Genomic DNA, 11526 nt, shown 5'->3' with positions numbered 1-11526 from the left:
AAAGATAACGCCCCTCAATCTGAACAAATTCATCCATACATATAACTTGACCTCAAGTAAAAGCTAATTGAAAAGGCCTTTATTTTTCGAAGGAGAAATTCATTTTGATTCCTTAGGTGAAAAGGTGGAGATAGCCCAATTAAGATAAGGTCAAAAAGACAACTTCAAATTTGCATGCAAAGGGGGGATTTGAACTTAAGATATCCTTTACCCAGGGTCTTTCCATTAGGCTACATGATATGTTGTAAAGGGTCTTGCCCTCATAAATAAGAGAGAGGGGAGCCCTTCCCTCATAAATAGGACTTCCTCATTATTCACTCTCCTCTTTACAACACGACCCTCCTTCCCCTTGTCTTTTTTTTTTTAATAAATAATAAGAAAGTGTCAAATATAAAGGGGTGGTTAGCCCAGCCAAAAAGAAGACCTTATACAAAAATTGGCCCAAGGTGGACACAAGTCCGGGGCCTGCGCTACAAGTAGCCTAGCTCTTGGTAAAATACCATCAGATTTCCAGGAGGGCTATGCTGACCACTAGCTCCTTCATGTGCATGATCAAGCTAAAGTCTCTAAGGTTGGCTCCGGCTAGGCGCTTGATCGCTTGAGCACGCCCTCCAAATCCCACCTTTTTTTTGAAAATTTGGGCGTTTCGAAACTCCAACACCGCCAGTAGGATCGCGGCTTTGATGTATGACCAACCAACTGCTAATGTCGAGGGCATATCAAATGAGTTGCCTACCAAGGGGATCTTCCAACATCCTTTGAAGTTGAGTTTGGACATCAGTCCCGAGTCCCGTATGGCCCATTCGAGGCTTCGCCATACTTCGGTGGTCATCGGGCAATTCCAGAATAGATGGTGCACAGACTCTGTCGCCATCTCGCACAATGGGCATTTAGGGTTGACTTGGATTCTTTTAGCTAGCTTGCCCCTCATGGGAAGCCACTAGTGGATAATCTTCCAAAGAAGGAAGCTTGCTTTCCCAATTTTACACTCCTTCCAAATTCCTCTAAATCTAGTTTTCCACCACACGGGCCGTCGTCTTAGCATCCATTTTTTGTTGAGGTCCGAGTTCACTGGGGCATCTTGGGTCAACTTTCTATACACTGTTCTAGCTGCAATTTTCTTTAGCTGGGTCTTGCCCACCCTCCACTGGATCACCCTATTGGTTTGGGAATTTGATGTGTTTGTGTTCCCCCCCCCCTCTTTGACTTTACCAAGGTCACTTCCTTCCTTTTCCACTAATCAAGACATTTTGAATTAGTGCCATTTTGAATTAGTGCCAATTGTGTGGGTATATTTAACATTATCCATGTGAAAAATGATAGCTATGAATAAACACTTGTGTTTTATTCCAAAAAATGCATCTTCAAAGTTCTCTAGGATTAGCTAGTGTAAGTCTAGTAGTACCCTTACCATGAGAGAGATGGTTCAAGGGTTATAATGAGAATGTAAAGAGAGAGGTAGGCAATGAAGGCAAAGTGCTCTGAAATTGCCATGCAAGCAGGGAAAAGGGATCCTATACGAGAATGTGAACTTACAGAGCACTAAGCTCTCGAACCTTTTCAACCAACAACCAATGTGTGTTGCCACAGAAGCTCTTCCCTTGTTTAGTACTTGTGAAAATCTTGACAAGTTAATCAAATCATGCTATGCCAGAATGTCACATTTAAGTACTTAAACTAGGAGTTGTAAACCAAAATTTATTATCTTTTTGAACTGAAGCAAGATCAATTTTGCATCATTGATGCATACACATTGGTGGAAACGTATGATAGAACCATGAAACTCCACAAATGTCGCAAGTAATAACATATGTATACATAAAGAATCTCCTTCCCATTTCCACCACCAATTTCATCACCTTTTTGGAACTAAAGCAAGATTATTTTTGCAAGAGGTATGATAAAACCGTGAAATTCCAGAAATACATTTAACAAGTAATACCTTATTCATACATAAAGAATCTCATTCCACCAAAGATATGAAAAGGTGGAAAACAGATAGCCTTGTCAGCTCTTAGAAGAAAGAATATCTTGCCCTGTAGCATTGAGCTATGTGCAAGATTTGCACGTCTTGGGAAACATGGGACAATTGAGTGAAGCTGAAAAATATCAATGAGGACAGTGACAAGGAGTCACAAGAACTCGGGCCAGAGTGTCTAGCCATAGCAGAACTAAAGCTTCGAGACATGCCAGTAAGCAAAACATTTGCTTGAGCCATAATAGTAGCATAGAGTCATCTACCATGCATGATGGGCTGCAAGGGATACAGCAAAGAAAAGCAATAAGTTTAGGGAAGAGATGAGCTTCAAGAGAGGAGGAGAGAGGCTGCAAGGGATAAAGCAGCAAACTCCTGGGAGGAGAAATTTGAAAGGAAGGACTTGAATAACTTATCATAACAGGCAGTTTGGATGCTTGAGCCTCCAGCGATGGAAAGGTTGAAGAGAAAATGGTAGAGGGCAAATAGTTTCATACAGCTGCTGCGGGAAAACCTGGGTACAAGTCTCTTGCAAAGAAGCTAGTAATTTGCTGCAAGGGAAGCTTGTAGAGAGGCAAAGGACAACTTATGGTTGTGTCCAATTACCTTCACATAATTTGCTGCAAGGAAGCCAGGATAAAGGACCCTTCGGGCTTTCACATAAATCAGCAAAGAAAAGCTTGAATGGTGGCTGAACAAATTCAGATGATTTGCTGCAATAAAGCATTGGAAAACTTGAATGGATGGTTGTGGCAGAAAATTCAGCTAATTTGCTGCGTTGGAAAGCTAGACTGGAGGAGGGAAGCTTGAAAAAATCAGCAAAATTGATTGAAGATGGTTGTGACAGAACTCAGAATTCGGAGTGGGAGAATTCTATGTGCAGTTGTGAATTTCTATACAAACAGATTAGTATACAGGAAGAAGAGGAGATGGGAGATTGCACAGCAGCTACGGTTTAGTATACAGGATGAGGGAAGATCAGAGATTGCGAGACCATTCATGGCGAGCAAAGCTGCAGAGCTCACTTGCTGGCGGTTATGGCTGTCTCCTTGCAGCTACCATCGCCTGAAATCTCCAGCTTGCCCAGCTGTCCAATTCAAAATTTGTTCCCCAGGCTCCACATATATTCGCCTGTCGTGAGGTAGCTTCCTTGCCAATGCGTTCATCACCTGATGGAACGCATCCCCCGCTCTCTCTGGTCGAGGAAATAGCATCGCTTGCCTGATTTTGGGATCGGCCAGTATTTCCTGCTTCCTTGCAATCGCTTCCCAAGGAATGGACGTCAGAATTGAATCGAGTCTCGGAACGCTCTTCTCAGCAACGAACACAGCAATGTCGTCCCAAGGGATCACGTCCGCAAAGGGCAGCACGATTTCATCGGCGATGATTACCGGAATGCAGCCAAAAGCCACAGCTTCGACGATGCGAGGGCTCCAAGGTGCCCATCCCAGAGGGCATAAACAAAAGATGGACCGCTGCATATCTTCATAGTACGTGGGTGGGTGCTCCCATGAGATATCGAACAAAGGATTGTTCTTGAAGTTTTCCCAAATCGATGCGCGCACACCCCTGCACGAAAAGAGAGAGAGAATCAATGATTTGTCTCGGTTTCAGAACATCCTAAGCTGATAAACTCGAGTGCAGTACTAGTAGCAATTGCGATCAATCTGTGGAGATTGTGAGGATCCTCTTACCGAGCGTAGTAACCCCCTTTGGGATCATTTTCTACATCGTAAAACACACCCCGGAAATATGCAAATATCGATCGTGGTGTGTCCAACGGAACTGTATGATTCGAAATCTTTTTAGGAGACACATACGGAGGTATAATAACTGATCCATTCTTCAGACAAGAATGATTCCTCTGCCCAAATGTTTGTATGAGTGTTGCGCGCTGGAGCAGAGGAAGGATACCTCGCTCGATAGCCTTTTTCTCCTGTTTGATGCAAGAAAAGGACGCATTAGGCAAATGCCAGGAGTTTAGGGGCAACCACGATGGTCCTTTTGCAATTAAGCAAGCTTACCTGATAATGGAAGCAAGCACCAAAATCATGCGGGACAACAAAGAAATGATCGGCTCCTTCGGTGCGATTCCAATAAGGCCATCGAGTTGCTATGTACTCAATGGCACTCCTCATCATGCGAGGCGCCTTGTTAATTAAGGGCAGGCCATTCTTTGTAAGATCACAGTTGGTATAAACTGGGGTAAAAAACCAATCTGCTTCATCCGGATTGAATGTACGAATCGGGCTTGAGAGCAAATACAAATGCATGTGAATCTCGGTCGCAAACATGTGCGACAGACAGCGAAAATCCCTTTGCACAACTTTTTTATTGTATTTGCTTGGCAAATCATAGACGTACACCTTCAATCTATTGCGGGGATCATCGTCAAGTATCTGATTCCCAAGACCTGCCACTGACGGAAGAAAGTTCTCTTAGTTCGCTTGCCAAAAGGCATTTGTCTTCAAAATCAATAAGAACACAACCACTTCAGAAGCATTTTTTACTGAGTATGAATAAACAAATCCGTGCAAATTTCTCCAATATCTGCAAACTATTGGACATGAGAGCGCATTGCAAACACGAATTAGCGTCCTTCAGAGCTTGGTTTCTATTCAGAGCAGCTTAAGGATAATTAGGGACAGTTTGTTTCTTGATGGGATGTCTTGAGAGTGGCATTGCCCTTCAAGAAAGGCAGATTCCTAAAAGACATTACTTATTCTGAGTATAAGTAGAATAATGGTCTGTTGTACGTTTGGGATAATCTCAAAATATAGCGGAAGAACTCCAATGACAGGGCATATAATTGTCAACTATGATTGGCTTGAGCAGGGTTTTTTTAGGAAAGGTCATTGGAAAAGTGGTAGGAAGTCTGGTAATGCCAGAAAAAAAACAAGGTAGGCAACGAGCTCTTGTTTGTTCCAACCATTCCAAAAGGCATGTGGACACATTGCTGTTATTATCAGGCTGCATGATCAAGAGGTTACCCAAGATGCCCATTTCATCCAAGTAGAATCGCCCAAGCCAAGCAACAGAAGTATGCTACTGCCATTACTACCAGGCTTCTTGATCAAGTGTTACCCAAGATGCCCACTTCATCCGTTCCCAAGACACTTCTCCTCAGGATCCCCCAAGCCTACCATTACTAAAATCTCATCTGTCCAAATGTTCAAATTTTCCTTGAGTCGCCCCCTTTGGATGATACGCGTCACATAATTCACTCAATAGACCTCTGTTTTTGAGACAAATGGGTCCTTCTCACACGCAGTTGGGTGCAGAATTTTCTTCAAATTTCTGGGTTCACGACCAAAAGGAATCGTCACAGATGCGCGATTTGTTTTATTAGCGTCAAGACTCAACATAGGCTCAAAAGAACGAAGAGTTGGGAGCGAATCGAACACACAACAGGAAGAGTTGAAGGCAATCTGTCTGAATGCGGCCCCTCGAAGTCTATCGTCCATACAGTAGGCGGACAGACGGGGACGTTTCCATATCTACAATGCACGTATCTAGCCTTATACCACCCGATCAATCTGCTTTGGAAACAAAATGACGAAGCAGAGGATTTAAGGCTTTTGGTTTGGCGAGAATGCGATCTGCCCAATAAGGCAAGCCAGAAATTTGGCCGAAAGAGACGAAAGCACTTTCGGTTGGAAAGAGAGGCCGTTGTGCGGAAAGGAGTTGAACACCCGGCACAAGAACGTCCAGGTAATCCTTTCGAGTGGACGTCTAACTTTAAACATCACGTCAGAATATAGCTGCACAGTGAAAGGAAATATGGCGAGTGGAAACTTCTTTCGCGGAGGAAATATGCCAAATCTGATCTCGGAAGACGAAGAATCCAAAGCTTTCTTTAAGAATGAATTTGCAGAAAAGCTTAAGCATTCTATAATAAAGTTCGCGCCAGAAAGCGCAATCGCAGCGCAGAGAAATGAATTGGGTGACAGAAGGAGAAAGAGCTATGCCGACAAGGGAGTGGCGGGGACGATTGGATATCGCCTCCGTGCAGCCTTTGAGGCATAAGAAACGATTTTGGTTACTTCAAGATGAAGCGGGCTTCGATGAAAAGCTGTGGAGAGACGAATTCCAAGGTATGGAAGTTTTTGGTGGCGCTTTGAACTATTCTCCCACAGCGCGCCTCGATGTGATTGGCATTGCGACCATCCATCAGGTTGTTCGCAACAAGAATCGCGCCACCACTCACCAAATACAGCGTGATATCGCAATGAGAATCCGCAATTCACATCTACCTTACCTACCGCACAGTAACGTGGATTGAATCGAGGACAGACTTGATGAGGTTGCTGCGAACGACGATTTTCGACGGAAATGGAGAAAGTAACGTAGATTTTGGACGGAAAACGCGATTTTGAATCGAAGATGCGGCGATGGAGCGAGCGATCCGCGGGGGGGAAGAGCCAGAAACCGGGGAGAAAGAAAGGGGCATACCGATGGAGCGCGCTGGAGGAGCAACGAAAGCCCGAATGCCGAAGGCGGCGAGCAAGAAGATGAAGAGGAGGTGGCTACAGCGTTGATGATTCTTCATAATAGCAGAGGCGATGGGAGGTGAGAGGAATGGGACGAAGAAGCAGGCGAAAAATCAGAGCTATGGCGATGGAAACTCAGAGCTATGGCGATGAAAACTGAGAGCGATGGCGATGGAGGAGCTTAAGAGACAGAATCAATCACAGATTCAAGCTTTTGAATTGCAATGAAGAAGAAGAAGAAGAAGAGGCATTTTGCAGAGTGTCGGTGGTGGAGCTCCAAGTTAGCCTTCCATAGACCCCCTCCAAACAACACTGCCCACAATCCTTGCCCTTCTTGCCTATGGCACTCTAAGTCCTCACATTTTGATCGCACACTCAAATAGGCCCTCAGAAAGAGAGAGAGAGAGAGAAAGAGACACAGCCTACACTCAAGAAAGAGATAGGACTCTAGCTCATGTGTGTGTGTGTGTGTGAGAGATATCGAGAGAGAGGGAGAGGGAGAGGCAGAGGCAATAGATTTACCCCCCACAAAGGTTTGAGCTTTTGTGTGAGTTAGTGAGTGAGTGAGTGAGAGAGAGAGAGAGAGGGAGGGAGCTTTCCAATGAAAAAGGGGAAAAAAAGGTGTGTTTGTGTGTGTCTCCATAAAGAGAGAGAGTGAGTGTGTGTGTGTGTGTCTCTCCATAAAGAGAGTAAGTGAGTTGTGTGTGTGTATGTACGTGCACACACATGCATGCATGTGTGTGTGCATGTGCACGTGTGCGCACACACGTGCTTTTACTTGACAAAAATGTGTATGTATGTGCATGCACGTGTGTGCATGTGTGTGTGTGTGTGCATGTGCACACACGTGCTTTTACCTGACAAAAATGTGTGTGTGTGTGTGTGTGTGTATGTGTGCGGACGGGTGCGAGCGTGAGCAACCATGAGAGAGAGAGAGAGAGAGAGAGTTTGTGTGTGTGTGTGTGTGAGAGAGAGAGAGAGAGAGATTTTCGCCCGTGTGTGTGTGTGTGTGTGAGAGAGAGAGAGGGGACCCCTTTCTTTCCAAGGGAAATATATTTTAAATCTTTAAACAAACATGGACATTCTCAACTCAAGAACCCATATCATACAAAAAAGAAAAAACGTGGAGAGTGTCAAAGAAAGAGCTCACAATGACAGCTTGATCTTGACTGATGAGTACCGTGTGACAAAGTCTAAGCAATTCTCACTCTATTGCTTCTATTAGGAGGTAGCAAAGTACTCAGTCGATTGCTTATTCCTACGACTCGGTCACCCCCTCCTAGATTCCCTTAACACAACTGGAGAGACATTGAATCACTTCTTATGTTGTTCTACTCAGTCGATTGCTTATTCCTAAGACTCGGTCACCCCCTCCCAGATTCCCGTAACACAAGTGGAGAGACATTGAATCACTTCTTATGTTGTTCTACTCAATCGATTGCTTATTCCTAAGAATCGGTCACCCCCTCCCAGATTCCCTCAACACAAGTGGAGAGACATTGAATCACTTCTTATGTTGTTCTACTCAGTCGATTGCTTATTCCTAAGACTCGGTCACCCCCTCCCAGATTCCCGTAACACAAGTGGAGAGACATTGAATCACTTCTTATGTTGTTCTACTCAATCGATTGCTTATTCCTAAGACTCGGTCACCCCCTCCCAGATTCCCTTAACACAAGTGGAGAGACATTGAATCACTTCTTATGTTGTTCTACTTAGTCAATTGCTTATTCCTAAGACTCGATCACCCCCTCCCAGATTCCCTTAGCACAAGTGGAGAGACATTGACTCACTTCTTCTCTTGTTCAACACTCGAAGGCATTAGACACCAATCTCTCACCTTCTAAGCAAAGCTTGGGGTAAACTCATGCTTACACCTTGGCACTTTTCATCCCGTGCAACATATGGTTTCACCTTTCCACCTTCTCGTCACCATTCTAGATGCCCCCCCTCCTATTGAAGATTGTACCACACACATGATGAGCATTTAGCATTCCACATGCCCCCTCCTCTTATCCAAGATTGTACCACCCCACCTGCCCATTCAAAGTCCCTTCTATCTTGAAAACCAACCTCTCAACTATCTTATTACTTGGCAACTATCCTATTAGGACCTTGCAACAAGCCTTATGTGTATTATTTTCCCTGCCTTTCTCTCAATGAGATCTTTGTTCTTGAGCATATTATTGTCATCGTGCACTCCTAAATTATTACCCTCATGTCCCCCTCTTGCTTCCTCTCGCTAAGATGTCATGTCTACAAGCATATTATTGCCATCATGCACTCCTATACTATCACCCTCATGTAGCTCACCACTCCAAAAATGCACGAGGTCTTCTTAGGAGAGACTCTCTTACATTTGTGTGTGGAACACCTCTGGTCAACTAAATAGTCTATTTGCAAGGACATTTGGGATTTATCTTATTCATTATGCTAAAATACCACGCAACCATAAAACAATTTTAGAAGGATTTCCCATTGAGAATCAACAATCGCAAAAAAATTGATTCAAGAATACAAAGCACTCCACCATTTCAAAAGAAAACAAAAGTATCCTATATTGAAGGCCAATGCTAAATTGATGGGCTAAGATTTGAAAGGGTTTGTAGGGGAAAAGGAGGGTAATCCATGGGGAACTAAATAATTAACAAAACATGAAGCTATAGTAATGGTGTTAGGATGCACAAGTTAACAATCTAACCCAAGCATAGGATAAGAAATGATGACAAGTCCACTTCAAGTGTTAAATAAAATTTCCAATTTTCTTCAATAATGAATCCTATCTTGGGTCACGTGTTGTCACTCATCATTTATGTATCATATCACGTGAATTGATGGAGAGGAAAATTTTTAGTATACATTATACTAAAGTATACATTCAAGTCAAGAGGCTTTTAGATAGGCCTCTTTGAAATATTGTCTAGATGAGATATGTTAAATTCATAAGGCTAAATGCTTACATACAATGGACCCTTTCTATTAAGAAGCTTTGATACACTAGGGGTTCATAAAATCTCTACAATTGAGTACGAGGGATTTTATAATAGGTTCTTCAACATACGTGATAGGAGCATGCCTTTAAGGGTGACTACTGGTATCTAGGGGCACAATGAAAATTTGATCACCAAAGCCTTACTAAAGCACCTTTCAATAAAGTTTATGTTCACTAGAGTATGTATCTTCCATGACTATTGAAATATTGGTATTTTTATTCATGTTTACTGAACATCCGCAATTGAAAATTTTATTGCATGCAAGTTTTTTTCAAAATATCAGTGTTAACATAAATTTTAAGATTTAAGGACCCATTTATGTACTCATTCAATATGCTAGGTGATGAGGATAGTTTCAATTATGCTAAGTGGGTTTTTATTCAAGTGCATATTTGATACTTCTTGAGTCAATTTCTCATACAAAAATATATTCAATTTAGGGGCATCTAAGGTGATGATTGCATTTTTTGTCTCAAGGGAATAGTAAATTCGTTATGTAAGTTCTTTACTGAGGCCTAGAGCAAAGTGAATGCATCCCTTAATATAAGAATAGGTTTTTAAAGAATTCAAATAGGAAACATGCCAAGTCTCCAAACGAGTCATTCTTAGAGGTAATACTTGATTTGCATTTGTGTTAACATATACATAACATTCCATTAATAACTTGATGTAAATATTATAGAAAAATGAAAATAAGACAAATCTATACATATATTTTGTTAAAGAAAACTAATCTCACAGGATTGGTCCTAATGGGTCCACTTAATTAAAAAATTGCTAAGTCAACACTCAGATAGATCTCGGATTCATTTTGGATTTTTTGCAATGGGATTGCATTTTTGTGATCTAATCAACTATGCATTTCGTATTGGCATTGCATCAACATGGCACGTCATAGCTAGTGAGAGAGAGGAAGAGACAAAATTTATTCCATTAAGCAGCGGGACATCATGGCTTATGAGAGAGAGAGAGAGAGAGATGCAGATCAATGCATCTGGGATGGGCGAGTAGTTGCGACGTAGATTGTGGCTAGAGGCAGATTGAGGCAAAGGCAAGTGGATGCGAGGGGTAGGCAACTTGCCATGCGGGAAGGAAGGGTCTGCTCTAATGGCTCCCATGGAGAGGGACACAGATTGTGGACGGAAGTTGACAGGTGTAGATCATGGAAGGCAGCAAAAGGTAGAGGCGCATCGACTTATAAGCGAAGAGAGGCGGTGCAAAGAAGTTGAGAAGGGCGAAGATGGGACACATGGCAAATCATGCCTCCTCCCATTTATCCCTCCTTTCCCCCCTCCCCTTTTCACCCTCTTTCACTAATACCATTTTTCATTAACTGGGAGTCCCTATTTGCTCCCGTTATAGGGAGGAATTGCATGTTGTTAAGATAAAAAAGGAAAGATTGCATTGAACTTAAGTATCATGGGACACCTAGCATCCCCCAGACTTCTACATGGCTATTTCGATGAAAGTATTTAGCCATGAGCTAAATGACTCTTAGGCTTGATAATTTATAAGAACTCTTTATGATGAGCAAAGAAACTCACATTTGATCTAACTCAGACTAGCTAGCTCAATGCTCAATCACTCTCATGCTCTATTAGCTATATACAAAGATTTGCATATTAGTATTAAAGCTATATTCTATGATTGTAATTGGTGGTCAAACACAAGTTATATGGAGGACATTACCAAAGACTCATTCATATGCCACATCCATTGTCTCTCCTTCAATCTAAGTCACGTGGTTCCAAGGCACAAGAAAATAGCCTTTTAGCAAAACATTACCTCAATTAAAAAAATGGCCAAAGTTTGATAGTAATAGCAAGGCATATGCAAAATTACATAGTCAAATTTTGATAGTAGGAGTAGTGCATAATCAAAAATGCAATCAAACATATAGTAGAAGGTTAGAAACATTAGCAATGAAGGCTTAATAATGGCATTGGGAACCCTAGGCTCCTACTATTAGAAAACCTATATATCACATGAGGTCAAGGGATAATAGTAGAATACCAAGTTACATGTAGGTCCGAGAACCTTTTCTCTTAATAAATGTCCAAATCTAGAG

The 11526-nt window shown here is 42.3% G+C and overlaps 1 protein-coding gene across 2 annotated transcripts; it reads right to left on the bottom strand.

Moving 5' to 3' along the window:
- Positions 1 to 1839: 1839 nt before the first annotated feature.
- LOC147879785 (putative glucuronosyltransferase Os01g0926700) lies at positions 1840 to 6760 on the bottom strand. 2 transcript variants are annotated; one of them, XM_087371514.1, is made up of 4 exons: positions 6428 to 6760; positions 4000 to 4394; positions 3670 to 3911; positions 1840 to 3544 (listed from the first exon to the last, which is right to left on the bottom strand). In XM_087371514.1, the coding sequence occupies exons 1-4, from the start codon at positions 6522 to 6524 to the stop codon at positions 3031 to 3033; spliced, it is 1248 nt and encodes a 415-aa protein (XP_087227640.1). In that variant the 5' UTR covers positions 6525 to 6760; the 3' UTR covers positions 1840 to 3030. The 2 variants fall into 2 exon arrangements, with proteins under 2 accessions (XP_087227640.1, XP_087227641.1); XM_087371515.1 differs by having other exon boundaries at positions 4000 to 4388.
- Positions 6761 to 11526: the final 4766 nt, after the last annotated feature.

The sequence above is a fragment of the Dipteris shenzhenensis genome, chromosome 33, assembly GCF_047967505.1.
Source record: "Dipteris shenzhenensis isolate YYH24624 ecotype China chromosome 33, Dip_SZ_1.0, whole genome shotgun sequence".
In the NCBI taxonomy this organism is placed as follows: domain Eukaryota; kingdom Viridiplantae; phylum Streptophyta; class Polypodiopsida; order Gleicheniales; family Dipteridaceae; genus Dipteris; species Dipteris shenzhenensis.
This window is presented reverse-complemented; position numbering and strand designations above follow the sequence as displayed.

Bases quoted from the DNA above. Each gene is read 5' to 3' on its own strand.
- LOC147879785 (XM_087371514.1), bottom strand. From the start codon at position 6,524: ATGAAGAATCATCAACGCTGTAGCCACCTCCTCTTCATCTTCTTGCTC. The intron at 4,395-6,427 runs GTATGCCCCTTT...TTCTTCCGTCAG, and splicing joins TCCTCCAGCGCGCTCCATCG to TGGCAGGTCTTGGGAATCAG. The intron at 3,912-3,999 runs GTAAGCTTGCTT...TGCATCAAACAG, and splicing joins GTGCTTGCTTCCATTATCAG to GAGAAAAAGGCTATCGAGCG.